The 17,083-nt window shown below is 39.2% G+C and overlaps 1 protein-coding gene across 5 annotated transcripts in view; it reads left to right on the top strand.

Annotated features, from left to right (window-relative positions):
• LOC124862752 (centrosomal protein of 112 kDa-like) overlaps window positions 1-17,083 on the top strand; it is a 194,053-nt gene that overhangs the window by 120,756 nt on the left and 56,214 nt on the right. For all 5 annotated transcript variants that reach the window (XR_007036996.1, XM_047356857.1, XM_047356856.1 and 2 more), the window contains 2 exons: window positions 7,645-7,707; window positions 13,949-14,098. Coding sequence is in view for 4 of the 5 variants with exons in the window: in XM_047356857.1 (XP_047212813.1) it covers window positions 7,645-7,707; window positions 13,949-14,098 (213 nt within the window). In the remaining variant the exon portion in view is untranslated. The remainder of the gene's footprint in view (window positions 1-7,644; window positions 7,708-13,948; window positions 14,099-17,083) is intronic.

Genomic DNA, 17,083 nt, shown 5'->3' with positions numbered 1-17,083 from the left:
AAAGAGTAAATAACATCTCCCAGCTCTCCCTTGCAAGCAGATTGAAGTCAAATTGTTACGAGAGACATGCGCGACGAACAGAGTCATTTTCAGCGCTTACAAACACAGCTGCCACTGAAAAGGCTTGGTGGAGCACAAAAAAAAAAAAAAATCTTTTTAAATCCGGATATTTTTTTTTGCCGTTTTCCAAAGACGAACGCCATAAATCAGATCCCTAGTGTACAATGTGCAGCTTGTTGCAACCAACAACAGCTATTGGATTATGTTTTATGACACATTATAGCCTGGCCTTCTCTACTTTATGTGTTTACGTTGCCAAATGTCCCCATTTGGCAACAAAACCTCAACTCTCAAGACTTTTAAAGTAAAATTCTATTGGTTACTGGGAGGTTTATAGGCAAAATGAAAGGCATTTTATAGCTTTGCTGAATTTTAGCATTGAAGCTTGAGTTTCCAGGTGTGAAAAACACCTCTACCTTTGGTGATTGGCTCTGTATTTTACACAGGCGTGTATATATATAGATCACATCAGTTTTTTGTGACAGGGATCAGCCTTTTTTAATCCCAGCTGAATATGTTCTCCTCCTCAAAACCACCAAACATTTCCTAAATAAACATAGGTTTTAGTTGTCTAGACACTCAAATCTTTATGCAGTGAAACAACAAAAGTACAGATGCACGTGAGCACATCCGCATTATTAAGATCACTCTAGGTTTTTACAACACACATTGAATTTAGTTGGTATTTTTGAAATATTCTGCACTATAGAGTTGTAATCGGCCGTTTGAAACCTACTTATTTGTAATAAGCTGTTTTGAATTGTACAGGTCCTTCTCAAAAAATTAGCACGTTGTGATAAAGTTCATTATTTTCTATAATGTAATGATGAAAATTTAACATTCATATATTTTAGATTCATTGCACACTAACTGAAATATTTCAGGTCTTTCATTGTCTTAATATGGATGATTTTGGCATACAGCTCATGAAAACTTTAGGTTAAGGATTTAACCCCGGTTCTCTGAAACATGAGTGAGGTATCTCACCAGATCACCCTCCTTGCAGGGAGCGAGGAAGAGGTGTGCTTATTAAACTGCTAGCTTGGCGTGCTAGCCTGCGCCGACGAGACTTAAGGGAGAGCCGTGCACAGTGCTCGCAGCTCGCCGGTGACGCCAACGCGTCCTGGGCATGTTGCAGCCCCAGACACGAAGCGCAGACAGAATGGGTATCTGCCCCAGCTATGAGGTTGCCACATGTGCAGGTTCTAGATGGTGGTTTGACTCTGTTCATGGTGAGAACGAGTGCAAGTTACACAACTTCTTAAGCTCCGTTAAGGTTGCAGCTAGTTTGGTGACCAGTTGCAGCGCTGCTGTTTGGCGACAGACCAGCGTTGAAAGGGACTCAGAACAGTCGAGCACAGTTATTGAGAAGCGCTCGGCGACCGAGTTGTTAGCTCGCTCTGTGAACAGTTAAGCTAGCTCAAGTTACTGTAATGACCGTCTGAGAGGTGCTTCTGGAAGCGAGAAGAGGTGTTAGACTGAAGATCACCTACGTGACGTCAACTTTTATACTGGGAGGAAGTCCTCCCATGGGAGCGGACGTCACTTCCGCCTGCCAGTCAAGACTGGCGTAATGTAATAGAGCTTCTGGGGGACAGGCGCTGGAGGCGTGTCCCCATAGTGAGATACCGAAACGAATGTTGAAAGAGAACCCAAAATTCCTATCTCACAAAATTAGCATATTTCATCCGACCAATAAAAGAAAAGTGTTTTTAATACAAAAAACGTCAACCTTCAAATAATCATGTACAGTTATGCACTCAATACTTGGTCGGGAATCCTTTGGCAGAAATGACTGCTTCAATGCGGTGTGGCATGGAGGCAATCAGCCTGTGGCACTGCTGAGGTCTTATGGAGGCCCAGGATGCTTCGATAGCGGCCTTTAGCTCATCCAGAGTGTTGGGTCTTGAGTCTCTCAACGTTCTCTTCACAATATCCCACAGATTCTCTATGGGGTTCAGGTCAGGAGAGTTGGCAGGCCAATTGAGCACAGTGATACCATGGTCAGTAAACCATTTACCAGTGGTTTTGGCACTGTGAGCAGGTGCCAGGTCGTGCTGAAAAATTAAATCTTCATCTCCATAAAGCTTTTCAGCAGATGGAAGCATGAAGTGCTCCAAAATCTCCTGATAGCTAGCTGCATTGACCCTGCCCTTGATAAAACACAGTGGACCAACACCAGCAGCTGACACGGCACCCCAGACCATCACTGACTGTGGGTACTTGACACTGGACTTCTGGCATTTTGGCATTTCCTTCTCCCCAGTCTTCCTCCAGACTCTGGCACCTTGATTTCCGAATGACATGCAGAATTTGCTTTCATCTGAAAAAAGTACTTTGGACCACTGAGCAACAGTCCAGTGCTGCTTCTCTGTAGCCCAGGACTGGGGAATGTGGCACCTGTAGCCCATTTCCTGCACACACCTGTGCACGGTGGCTCTGGATGTTTCTACTCCAGACTCAGTCCACTGCTTCCGCAGGTCCCCCAAGGTCTGGAATCGGCCCTTCTCCACAATCTTCCTCAGGGTCCGGTCACCTCTTCTCGTTGTGCAGCGTTTTCTGCCACACTTTTTCCTTCCCACAGACTTCCCACTGAGGTGCCTTGATACAGCACTCTGGGAACAGCCTATTTGTTCAGAAATTTCTTTCTGTGTCTTACCCTCTTGCTTGAGGGTGTCAATAGTGGCCTTCTGGACAGCAGTCAGGTCGGCAGTCTTACCCATGATTGGGGTTTTGAGTGATGAACCAGGCTGGGAGTTTTAAAGGCCTCAGGAATCTTTTGCAGGTGTTTAGAGTTAACTCGTTGATTCAGATGATTAGGTTCATAGCTCGTTTAGAGACCCTTTTAATGATATGCTAATTTTGTGAGATAGGAATTTTGGGTTTTCATGAGCTGTATGCCAAAATCATCCGTATTAAGACAATAAAAGACCTGAAATATTTCAGTTAGTGTGCAATGAATCTAAAATATATGAATGTTAAATTTTCATCATGACATTATGGAAAATAATGAACTTTATCACAATATGCTAATTTTTTTAGAAGGACCTGTATATGGCACCACAAAACTTTAACGTGGTTAGATCTTAATTTTTAAACGCTCCATAACAAGATTCATTTCTCTATTCCTTTTACTGTTGCATTCTCTCTCAGGACATGTTTTACTTTTCATGCTTAACGTTTTAGAAGTTGTGCTTCTCAGCTAAATTTGTTCTGCAATTGCATGTGACAAAGATACTGAGGATACATATAAAATGGAAGAATGCTTGACCATCTGTGCAGAACTTGTATCTAGGTTAGAAAATTTATTTTATCAAAATCAAAATGCAAGATTAGAAAAACCGGTGGAAGTTCTTGGTCACAGTTCTGCAAAAACTTGTTCAGTACAGACTTAATCTTTAAAGCCAATGTTAAACGTCTCCTTGTCTCTCTGTACAGGTTTTGTTTACTAACATACTAACGTTACTTTTATGCTATGGTGTCTCACTGAACTCACTCATCAATGACCTCCTGGAGTTCCTCCTTAATTTGCAGCTCTAACACAAGACAAGCTTGGGTAAAAAAAACAAAAAAAGTATTATATTGTCACCTAGAACAATCATAGCTTCATCTTTTGTTTTTTAAAGATATCTCTTACCTGACTTATATAGCCCATTTGTTGCTCCTGTTAACTTTGTTGAACTGCTAGGTTAACACTATCATTTTTACAGTTTGTTTTGATATGACTTGTTGATAGTTTGGTTCCTAACATTTTAATGCAGTGCCAGTTAATTGCATGTGGACAAAACTAAATGTAAATGATTGTCTCCTGTTTATAATTAGGTTTCTAAACGTGTGTTTCTCTCCGCTACATCGACACCTGTTTGGGGATATATAACGTCCTAGAGCACATCACAGGACACTGTCAGACAAGAAAGTCTCTATTTTACAGTAAACACCAATGTAAAGGATGAAAAAACTTTGTCAGATCAGCCAAATAATATGCACAGCTTATTATACAGTTTTGCAAGTCACAGACATGACAATTTTTTGGCAATTAATAAACAAAAAATTAATGGGTCCAGCTGATTCAAAATTACAGGCAGTACACCAGCAACACCAATAAATTGTTGAGTTTGTTTTGGGGCTCCTATTATATATATATATATATATATATATATATATGCCTTGATCAGACCTCGTTCTAATACTTGGCATTGGATTAGTTCTTTTTTTGGTGGTTTAATACTCATACTCCAGATGATCACTGTGAAGAAACTTTCTGACAGTGACTTGGGCACATAATGAGTACAAAAGGGTCACATTATGTGCTTTTCTCTTTGTGTAGGGTCAGTACAGTTTTCTGTCATGTTTTTAGAGTTATCATTCAGACAAAGTAAGAAATTTGATATTAATGGACACATTTGGAAGAAAAAATTACATGGAAGCGGAATTCTGGATATCCTTGTTTTTCTACTTGTCTTCCCATGGAAACAGAAGCGCTCATTTTAACTTCCACAAACCCCAGAAGTTAATATGTGTTGGCACATTGCACTACAGAGAAATTCTTACCTGCTTTTAGCAGCAATTCAGTAAAGCGTTCCTAGAATGCACACCTTGAGCGGACCTTTTCTAAACGGCTGTAGATCAAAGTCAGGCTCTGTTTGTCCATTATCTGTGTTTGAGTAACTGTGACTTGTGTGTCTTTAGGTATGTTAGAGAAAGTTGTCACTCTGCCTTCTGACACTCTTGTCAGTCTTTGTGTTGTGTGTGTGTGTGTGTGTGTGTGTGTGTGTGTGTTCGGCCTGGCTCCCACTGCAGATTATTAATTAAGTTCTGGTAAGCGGTGCATGTCTTGCCTTCAGATCTACTTCCACTCTCTTTAACACTCACACACCCACAAGGTATCTGTAAACACACACATACTTCAAAGCAGCTGCACTCCACACTGCTAGGATTAAGGGGCGATTGAAGAGCCTGATACAGCCTCAAAGTGCCTTCAGCACAAAAATGCCTTTGGCAGGGCACAGGTAGTCTCTTTGAAAATTCTTACAGACTTACTCACATATCGCTGGGCTTTTATTTTAGCTCTGTTTTTCACAGTCCAGCTGGGCTTTTTTTTGTTTTCCTCACCTGTTTCTTTCACATCTTAGTGTACTTCCAGCCATTTCTTAATGTGTTTTTAGATGGTTCGTCTCTATAATACTTGATGATGTACAGTGCTTTCTGCTGCCTTCCCTTGGGTATATGTAGGTAAAGGGAATTGGCTAGTAGCTGCCTCTTTATGTTTTTATGAAACATCTGAGGCTGTTTGCGTGTTAGTATGGCAGAGTATTGCGTGTTAGTATGGCAGAGTATCTCTGTGAAGATGTTTAGATGTGAAGCAAAGTCATTTACAGTACATCAAACACTTCTTTAATTCACAACCAATTCCAGTAATGATAATGTATATTTTTCACTGTTCAGTCACATTTATGCCTTTTGCTGTAATTTAGACAGCAAAGCCAGTGTCTTAGAATGAGACAGTTAAGAAATCTCGCCTCCCGTCAAATTGCTAGTTTTATTCAGCAAAGCTGTAGTGCTGCCACAGTCAAAGGAGAAAACAAATAAATCAAATGTAAAGAATAAGAGACCCGTTTGCACCTCCCCTCTCCCACACACACAGTTCTTTTTATCCTCTTTTCTACACCCTTCTTTGTCCACATCACTCTCATCAGGTACCGCAGGGCCCCTAGGGACAAGCGGGGCCGCCATTCAAGGACTCCTGGCGCAGGAAGACAGGTCCGTGTCCTTGGTGACGGCTCTGTGTATTCATAGTGACAGGTGTGTCCGTTCAGAGCGGACAGCAGTGTTTGTCAGGAAGTATTTGGATTGGGTGCAGAGGCCGAACGCAGCTTAGGTGTTGATGGCTGTGAGGGGTGTGTTCAATGGAGCAGTGTTTGCTCAAGAGTTGTCTGTCTGTCAGGGACTCTCAGGATGTGACGATCAAGTGTGTTTGAGTAATTAGCGTGTTTTAAATCACTACTGAAAGAAGCCATAAATCTTTAGTCAATTAAAAAAATTTGGAGTTTTTTATTTCTAAAGGGTTTATTTTATATTTTACAGTCATAAAACCATAAAATCTTAAAAGTGTAAAGTAAATAAATCAAAATAATTATCCATTGTTTTTCAAGACAGACAGTTTATCACATTCCTTACTGGTAGAAAAAGAGCCTTTGGTGTCATGTCCTCTATACCCAAAACTGCCTATAGCTGTAAAAATTGGATTGTTTCCCTGACAAAACATAACTTTCTAACAGGAATATAGCTAATAAATGTATGGCCTTTTTTGGAAACAAAAAAGGACAAATGGAGTACTCCTACTTCAAAGATCATTCTGGGCAGCAAAAGTGGGTGTGTTTTGTGAATGTAAAAGGGTGAAAAGGGTGGAGCTCTCACCCACCAAAAACAGTCTTTCTGCTGAAAACGATTTTTGCCCAGTTATTTTAAAACAATTGCAAACTTGGCTTTAAGGGATGTACAAACCCAACGTTGTCATAGTCAGCAGCCAGACCGCTGAAGTGACCACGGTGTTGTTTGTGAGCATAAAGTTTCTGAAGGATGAAAATGTGTTTTCCCATAGTTTTTTATGTTTTATGTGTAGAAAAGTGGGATTTCCAGCTGCTGCTGTATTTTACCAAATCACTGCCCCACCCTGAGATTTAAAAATCTCAGGCATTTTGGTCCTCACTTTCTCCTCCACACTGGCTGAATCACCATATACATCTGCACTTTACTATCTCAGTTTCAAATTGGAGACTTTTCTATTTTAACTTTATTCTTGGTTGGCCATTGTGTTACATATAGATGCCCAAATTTGGTCTCCCAAACTAACATTCTTTACTTTTTTGTATCTGTCAGCTGCTTTTTTAGCTATCATGTTTGTTTTGCTCATCCTTTTTTTACATATTACTTGACTTTGGACATTAAATGTATACCCTTTTTGTGAACTGCAAGCCCACACATAATTGCAAAGGAAATGTACTGGAAATAACGGAGTCCACCCTTTAAAAAAGATTTGGGAATCTCAATTATACACTGATACAAATCTTCTTAGATATTGTATATAACTTTTAGATTGCTGAATCAAGTAACTAGGGCAACAAAACGATAGAAAATCAGCACTCAGTTAACATCAATTCACTCTGAGGCTTTTCTCGATCATCACTTTCTAGTTTTTTCCCTGTGTGGTTATTTGGCAGCAACATTTTAATTCATCCCTTCAACACTCCCATTCTTGTTAAGTGATGGATTGTTGGTTGGGGATCAAAGGAGACTGGTGCCCTCTGGCCACCATGACCGTCACTACCTTCTGGCACACATAGGCGTTAAGGCTGGAGTGGTGCCAATGGGCCACAGAGACACACTGCCAACATACAGAGGTCAACGTTAGTGTGTGTGTTCGTGTGTGACTGAGGGTGGGTCGGCTAGCTGGATAATGTGTCTCTGTGCACTTCCTAACCGAGGATTGAATTTCACCTCTCAGTTCTGTCTCTTTGTGTCCCTCCATCCACCTGTCTGCATATCTCTTTCTCACACCCGCCCCTCTATTCTTTCTTGTTGCAGACAAACAGCAGGGCGAAGCAGATTGAGAAGGAGTACAGTCAGAAGCTTGCCAAGTCTGCCCAGGTAATCAGTTTCTTTTCTCCTGCCTTATTCTGCCCCTTCTTTCATTGAATATTTACCTTTTCCACCCAACTTTGTCACAGAACACACTGATGGGGAAGGTGAGGACATTTCCCTTCAGCCATTGACAAAACACAAATATTGCAACAATTCAAAAAACATTAATCCACACACGTGTAAAAGAAGCTTATATTACTGCACTCAACACTGTAATAAAATAATTTTTGTAAAAAATCGTTGAGACATTTTTCATACATTATTTTGTTATATACTCGCTAAGATGGCAAATTGTTGGTTTGCAGTTTGTTCGTCTGCTTCCAAGCAGGGCTCCAGGATATCAGAAAATCTCATTAAGATGTTTCAAACTGTCTCTGTGACCGTTGCATCCTGCATACTATTTTTTGTGTTTGGTGTTAGAACGTAGTGTGCATAGAGACTCCATCCAACAGGCTATTTATACTCTTGCCATGCAAAGAAAGAACTCCTGATATTAGGAACAACTAACAAATATTGCTCTGCAAACATTCCTTTGCAACTTTAGTACTGTATACAGCTATACAGTGACAATTATATATTTGCAATATACTTGGCAGTCTACTATTAAATCACTTTACTTTGTGTAGTGTAATTTAGATTTACCACAGTGGTTGTTATCTGATAATGTAATAGGTTAAAGTCAGTCAAATATGTTTTAGGATATAATTATACTTTATTTACAACTGAATTTTATTCCTGGAAGAACAAGTTTAGTCTATTTGTTCTCTCGCACTGACAGCTAAAAGTGGGTGTTTCATGTGGCGTCACTCAATGATGGAGATCTTTATGACTCAAAAAGTGCTGCTTGGTTCTGGTTGTGGCTGTAGTTCATTTTTGTGACTGACACATTATTTGTCCTTCATTGAGATGCTCTGACCCAAGTTTTACGTGTTCTAATCTAGTCACAATATGTGTATTCAGCTGACTGCTACCTGCAATGCTATTTTCTGACCACCAGACGGCACTGTCACAGAATACACATATGATTTGACCACGGTCGCATCAGGCGAGACTTTTTGTCCTCTCAGCCCCTCGGTTTATTAGTTAGCCATAGGCTAATTCGCAGGCCCAGTGCTGGGCCCAGTGTTGGGCCCAGTGCCAGGCCCAGTGCGGGCCTGCGAATTAGCCTATTGCTAGTGGACTTTCAGACAGCACAATTGTTTCTTTTAAATGTGATCAAATCATTTGAAATAAATTAAATATGTGGAAATATTTTTTTAAATAGCTTATTACAGCTTTTGTGTTTATGCTGATTTTGTTATAAGCATCTTATTGAAACAGGAAATCTTCTTTCTGCAGTAACTTCCACACCACAGCATGTTGTTGTCATAGCAACATGGTAGAGCTTAGTATCGTGCATTCACGATAACAAGTGAAAAATGTCAGTTTTGAATTTCCAATTGGCTGGTTACCAATCAAAGCCAATCAAGCTGAAAATCGACTGGTTCTGGTCACCGGCTGGTTATTCTAAGCTTCTCTAGGTACAAAAGATTTCTGTATTATCAGTCTTTGTCTTACAGTATTTCCGGATTTGCGTGGAAAAAAGCTGTAGAAAAACGGGTTCCAAAACCCTTCACTACCTTCAACCTCTGCTATTATCAAAACCACATTGGAGTAAAACAAGAGCAGCCCAGTTCTCCACATTATAGCCCAGGGCTATGGTGGGTCAGGTTGCTGTAGCTGCCTTATTTCTGCAAAGCACTGTAGTACGTTCATTAAATCTACAGAGCCTCCATACTTGATCAGCCTCTAATGTTTAAAAGCAAGATTAAAAATTCACCTAAAACTTGTTTTTGTCTTTTTCTCTGTTTCTTATATTTTTATGGTATTTCTTTTACTCTGCTCCCATTTTACTGCATTTCCTTCACCTTTATTTTCCTCGTCTTCTCCTAGCCGTACTTGTTTTTGGACCAACATGTTTAACATTAGAACATGTCACCTCAGCCCATTTAAATCCGGGGTAATTCTTCTCTCTAAACAGAATTATATCTTCCTTCAAAACTTTGCCATTCAGCAAAAATGTTTTGGGAAGTTCAAGCACTTTTCCCTTCAACAGCTTAAAGATCTAAAACACCCTTAAGTACTGTTTACACAGCAGAAGAGAAAGGTTTTCTTCTCGATTATGTTGCAGACTGAAATATTACAATCATTTGACCATAATTGCATCTTGTTCCTCAAAGAGAGGATTCAAAGAGGGGTGTTGTTGTTTTTCTTTCTTCCCACCTGTGAGACACACACACACACACACACACACATTTTGGGTTGGCTGGCAAAAGCTCCGAGTTGAAAGCCAGGTTGACATGCAGATGTTGTGAGAAAACAGTAGCTTATTAGGTTACACAATGCTCAACTTCAAAAGAAGTCGGATGCTGCGAGAAAGTTCAGTCATGTTTGGCCGCTTTGGTGATGAAGTGTGCCACCGCAGACGAGCAATAAGTAATTAATCCTCTGTTTTGGGAGCATAAAGCTGGCGCATGTTTAACAAACACTCTGATATTAAAGAAAAGTCTTTGTCTGAAAGATTTGAAGCATTCTTGAGTAGGTTTTGAGAATTAAGTTAAAGATGCATGTTTTTTGTAATAATATTAAGACGTTTAAATAATAATAAGTATTTGTTAGGGCTTCATCAGCCTTGTTTTAAAATGTAAAGGTGGAGCCGTGGGTTTTTCAGCCATCTCTTTGGGGCACCTCAGTCAAATATAAACAAGAGGTCTTTGAAACTCAAAGGGTAACCTCGGTTGTTAACCCCTTAGTGACTGACAGGGGGGCATCGTTCATGAGCTCAGCTGCATGGCTAATAGCCCAATTAAAAGCATACCATACCATACATTATCCTAGGGGGGAATAAAGACTCCACAGATATAGTAGTATGTCTTACTTGCACAAACGCACACAACAGTCTCTCATGCATATTTTGTCTTTTTGCTTTTGTCTCCCTTTTTCTCATCCACACATACACAGATCCGCCTAATTAACTTTTCTGTGATTCAGCCGTGTGTATTAAGCATCTCGCTGAGAGTGGTCCTCCTGGGTGACCTGTGAACTAAACAGGCCTGTACTCTCTTTCCCTACTTAATGATGAGGTTATGGTGGGTGGTTTTGAAAGTGTTGGTGTTGAGAGATCATTACTTTATCCCTGACCATCCACAGTGGGAGTTGGGTGGAGGTGGAGGGAGGCCCAGTGGATGGGAGCTGGAAGTTCTTATGCAAATGTATCTAATGATTTTTAGCTTTCAGCTTGGTTATTTGATAACAATGCAGGGTCTGTAACAATATTTATATATTTGATGATGTATTTAATATCAGATTTATGGAGCTTTGAAAATGTATTTCCCCCCTTACAGATTTCTTCTGTTTATGCATTTTTACTAACACCTAATGGCTTCAGATCATCAAAAGAATTTTAACATGATGCAAAAATAGCCTAAAAAATGCTATTTTCAAATGATGCTATTTTCAAATGATGCCTTTATTAATTAAAAGATAAAAGCAACTAATACCGCCGACCACCCATTAAGTTTTGAAGATTCCAATTTCTCCATAAAAACTATAAGTAGACTAATTTAAAACATTTTACCCCTCCTGCTGTGACCAATCCTTAATTATTTGTAATAGGTGCACAGATACTATGTCAAAACAAAGACAACATGATTAGTAGTAGTAATTGTAAAGGGGAACAAAGAGGAAACTAAAAAGTCTTTCTTAAAATTAGCAGCCTAAATAAACATCCAACAAGCCTCCATTAAAAAACAACTTTTTTATGAATAGTTTCTCACACCCTTTGTGCCCCTTCTTACTTTATTGTTAATCGTCTCACTCTCACTGGAAAAAGCCAACTTTTAGTCCCCTTATGACTAACTTCCACAGTGAAGAGTGGTGCTGTTAGTGCAACCTGTTAGCACTCGTTTCTCAGGGACTCTAGTTAGTAATAATGAGTAATTATGTTGTAGTTAGTTTATGCTATATTGTGGCCAGAAATACGTTATTTGAGTTCAAATAATGAGTAAAATATTAATCTCTTCCCATCTGATCTAGAAACAGACTGCTTTTTATTGTTAAAGTGTGAGGGACATCTTTTCCAAAGACATTGAAACCAGCCTTATCTTTATCCTGGTGAATGTTCAAGGTTCCAGACTCAATGTCTACCCAGAAAAAAAGTTCCTTAAACCCTCTAAAAAAAGTATAATGAATTGACTTTGTATAAAATAAACCTCTATAAAAAGCACAATTACAGAAAGCCCAGATTTTGTAGGTCCATATTCTGGCCATTAACAGATTCCTCTCACTTTAGCCCTTGTCAAACTATGGTCTGTCTGATTTGCATTTCAATAAAGATTTTGTATATACCACACATAGGCACCATTAATTTGGAATTTACGTAACTGCTAAACAAATATCACTGCAATGGCCCAAAAAAAAAACCTACTTCATGTCATGCAATGCTATGCAGATTCTCTGTCCGCACTGATGATGATTGACTCACCTCGGTATTCTGAATACTTGAAGTGGCTCCATGTCTGTGATGTGACTTAATCCTTAACCAGTAGCAAATTGTGAATATTACATTTCTCCTACTATTCAAAAGCGAGACGCATTATATACTTAACACACACTTCATTGACATGACCGGGCTTGTTTCACAACTGTGCTGCATTTCTAGATGTGTAAACTTTTAACATGTACATAAATACACCAACAAAATAAGCACCAGAACAGTTTAAAGGTTTAGTGTTTAAACTCTGGATAGTCTTGTTTGAAAAATATAAATCTTTAATACATCAGTTACTAGTTTTTAGCACAGTATTTACATTTAAAAAGGTAACCTATGAGACTAAACAACATGGAGTTAAAGTGCCAAATACTGCCACAGCTCAAATACCATCTTTAGTCTGACTTCAAAACTTACTGTAGGTGAATCCTTTGAGAGACTGTTGGAAAGTATGACTTAGTTGCATAAATGTTTCTAATGATTTAATAAGATTTGTGTAATTAGAAACCTGTAATTAGAAATTGTTTGGAGATCTTTATAGGAGAAAAATGCTATATAACTTACATTTTTAAATATTGTTGAATCCTGTTGATTGGATGTGTATTTTAATCCCTTACATAAATCATTCCCTTGCGTTTCACTTTTGACTTCCAACTCATACGATTACACCCGATGACAATGGTCAGTGTTTCACAAATCACATTGCACGGTTGTTTCAATATTTGTTAGCAGTGTGTGTTTGAAACAAATTCATACCTAAAACAAGTTTGAATAATCAAATAAGTTTCTGGCCTTAGTTATCCTTCTGACTGCTTTGTTTCTAAATAGGTGATCAAAACTGCCCATTCCTCCCATATTTATTGTTCATAGACCCCATTATTAGGCATAAACAGAGATCCTACAGCTTTGGGAAATAGATAGGCCTTACCAGATCAGAATAAACTTAAAAATGCCAGGCTCCTTCTCACCGTTGCTCCACCCTCACCATCTCCCTCTATCTGTGGCCGACCTGCATTGCTTTAACTGCCTTACTCCCACACAGTGAGCAGATTCCAGCGGGGCTAGTCCTCCAATGTGTGAACACGGTAAACAATTATCTGTCTAGCCCAGAGCTAGCTGCAGAACCACCACCCAGCCACCCCTCAAACCCCGTCTCTCACCCCCCCTTCTTTCACCCACTCACATCTTTCCTCATCTTCTCTCTAACTGCGGCTTAAGTAGAATGTTAATTTGGACGGGAGATTTTCAAAGACAAGCCTCTTCCTTTTCATCTTACCGTGCACCGCAAGTTCACCAACACAAAGTCAATGAGCTCTTATGAAAAGAAAGTTGTTTTTTTGTTCCCATCCATTTTTATATCTACCTCTTTTCTTTTCACTCTTTATTCTATGTGTCGTCTGTCTTCTCTCTAAAAAGACATGAGACTAGTAAAGAAAAAGCTGCATTTCAAGGTGACTGCTCATCATCCAGATCCTCTTTTAAAAGTGAAATGTGTTTTCCATATCATCTCCATTTTCTGAGATGAGGGAAATGACTTGGAAAACAAAGGTTTTTGTATACAATTTGCTTCTGGCAGTAACTGCTCTTTTTATCAAGTTAAATATGTTTGTTAAAAAAAGAACAGTTTGTTATTTGAGCAGCCTGACTAGTTTCATGCTAACTCATCCGTCAGGTTAGTGGGATTCCAAAAAAATATTTCTCTTTTCTTCCACCTAACAGGTGATTGCAGAGCTGCAGACGTCTGTATGTGACTCTAAAGAGGAGACTGTTCGTTTACAGCAGGCGATGCAGAAGCAACTGAAGGAGGTCAATGTTCGGTGGGACGAAGAGAGACGGACGATTACCCACAATGCCAAGCAGGCCAACAAGGTTTGTGCTGGCCAGTTCTTTGCATCAGTGTATCTGATCTAGGGATGTCCCAATCAGGATTTAACCCTTACTAATACTGATTCGAGTTTTGGGGCCTTTGCAGGTACCAAGAACCCAATGTAAAACTACATTAAAGTTAAGAAAATTAATGAATACCTTTTTCCTTCCTTCCTTCCTTTCTTAAGTCCTCCCTGTGTTTCCTTCCTCTACTTTTCTGCCTGACTTCATTTATTCTCTGTGTCCTTCCTTGCTGCCTTTCGTCTTTCCTTCCATCATTCTGTCCTGTCTTTATTAAATCTTTTCTCATTGTCCTGCTTGTTTTTTCTCTTTTCCTTCAATTTATTCTGTGCCCTTCCTTCCTTCTTTCCTTCCTTACTTCCTTTCTTAAGTCCTCCCTGTGTTTCCTTCCTCTACTTTTCTGCCTGACTTCATTTATTCTCTGTGTCCTTTCCTTCCCTTCTTCTGCCCTGTCTTTCTTGTCTTTTTTTCTCATTGTCCTGCTTGTTTTTTCTCTTTTCCTTTAATTTCTTCTTTGTGCCCTTCCTTCCTTCCTTCCTTCCTTCCACTCTGTCTTTGTTTTCCTTGCTCACTTTTCTTAAGTTCTTCCTTTTTATTCCCTTGTACCCTTTCTTTCTTTCTTCTGTCCTCCACGGTGTCCAGTATTTTTTGTGTCCTTCTATGTATCCTTCCTTTTTCACTTTCTTCTTTGAGTCTTTTTTGCAAACCTTGTGTCCTTCATTCTTGTGTCTTTCCATCCTTCCTCTATCCCCGGTGTCCTTTCTTTCTGTTATCCTTCCCAGTATCCTTTCTTCTTTCCTTTTCTCCTTTGCTGTTCGCTTACTCCCTTATGTCCTTCCACCCATGCATCTTTTGTTTTTCCTTTCTAGTGTCCTTTCTTTTTCACTTTCTTCCTTGCCTTTCCTTTCTTATTTTCTTCTTTATGTCATTTTGCCCTTCCCTTCTTCTCATTGTATCCTTCTTTCCTCGTGTGCATCCTTTCTCATTTTGTCTTTAATTCCTGGTTTCATTCCTTCCCGCCTCGTGTCCTTCCTTCTTGTTTGTTTGTCAGTATGTGGTTTTTGCAGGTTTTATATATAAAGCATGTCTAGAGTACAAATGTCTGTCATACAGTCATATGGAATTATTGTATTTATGTTTTTTAATGTGCAAAATGAACTGATAACCTGCAAATTGTACTCTGGAAAACTATGGAATTTTTCACCAAAAATGTAGAGGAACCTTGGGTTGCTGAAGTGCTGAACAACTGATACCTTGTTTACTCTGTTTGGACATGACTTATTGATAAGACATTTTGATTACATTCCACTTAATCACGTGCAGAAAAAGTTGTTCTACTGCTTCATTAGCTTAGGTCAATGCTTCGAACACCATAAAATTTAATGAGCATGATTTCAGCAGCTTTCTGTGCAGGTCATCACCATACAAAGGTCATGTGACACGGATAGACAAGCAGCTACAGCTACCAGTGCAGCATTTGTTTTACTGTAAATTTCATTGTAAAACGTGAAAAACATTGTTAAACAAAATCCAGATTGGTTAAGTATTATGAAAGGCATATAATATTTAATATAATAATAAGCCATGCACATGAAAATATATAAACACTGGCTGCATGGCTCACTGCTTGTGCAACAACGGGTATTATGGTTTAGGTTTAGTCAGGAAACACGGATGCTGGTGCTGATACTTAGAATTGCATCAGGACATCCCTAATCTGATCCATTAGTAGTTGAAGCTGGGTGTTACTTCTATTTGTCATTTTAGGCAGAACCACTTTATCAGAACATCATAAATGTCCATATCCTTGTAAAATAATATTGCATCATTCTGTGAAGGGTTTCATCAATATACGTTTAAATAGTTTTATAAGTCGCTTTCTCCAAAACTGAGCTTATGTAATGCTATTAGTCCTCTAGGTAAGGCTTCTTATATTCTAATAAAGCTTTTGACATTCACCCACAACTGTGTCAAGTAGGGGGTTGTCATCCTTTAAAAAGTTCTGTCTGGTTTGACTTTAATAGAGTAGTCATGGGGCGCTCTTTTTTTGTTAAAGCCCACTTATTGTTTGCATGTGCTTTGTCATTTTTATGGCTAGTTGCAAACTCATAGTGTCTTTAAGTGGCTGGCATGCTCTGTGTCTCAGTGAGCTTATATATGCGTCTGCTGCAGCCCATGCCTTTGTCATCACTCTCATTCTGTTTCATAGTTTAACTCCATAGCTTGTAACTGTTTATGTTCTAAAATGCAACCTAATTCCCCTTCAGCCCTTTTTTAAAATGTATAGACAAAGCAGCCTCCAGATGTGTGCAGATGACATGAGTTCTTTTATTGTGCCTGAAGCAGACGGGAAGACAGTTGCACTGGCAGTTGATTGGGTGTAGCTCCCTAAATAAAGAGTTGTTGTGTCTGAGATCAGAACATGTTTCCAAACACAACTTAGTCTGTTTGTGGCTACAGCTGCCTCGCATAGAAAGATGGCAGGTTTTTGAGCCCAATCTCAGATCTTTTCTCCATGTCCGATGTTTGCTTTTTTTCCACAACCTTTCATTTTTCTCCACAACAGGGAGCAACAACTATATCATGCACCTAAAAAAAGGATGTGTTTTGTTTTAATCTAAATATGTATAAAAGCAAAAGATTCAGAGGCAGCCATATGCAACTGCCTGTTAAAGTGTAAAATGACAAATTCCGTTCAGTATGTATCATTATCCTTCTGAAACCCCAACATCAATGTTTATCCATATTTCCACTGTGTAGCTTTTGATTTGAGGTGAAGTTGGAGAATTTGGAGTTGAGACCCTTTCAGACTGAAAGCAGCATCATTGGTTTTGCACTGAGAAACCAAACTATTAGCATTTTATTTGTTGTGCAGCAGTGATTTTACTCTGCAGCGAGCAAAGCACAAGGAGGGGTAGTTCTGTTGTTAGTTTGGGCTCAACACAGATGCATCATAATCATGTATAA

Source organism: Girardinichthys multiradiatus, chromosome X (genome assembly GCF_021462225.1).
Source record: "Girardinichthys multiradiatus isolate DD_20200921_A chromosome X, DD_fGirMul_XY1, whole genome shotgun sequence".
NCBI lineage: Eukaryota > Metazoa > Chordata > Actinopteri > Cyprinodontiformes > Goodeidae > Girardinichthys > Girardinichthys multiradiatus.
This window is presented reverse-complemented; position numbering and strand designations above follow the sequence as displayed.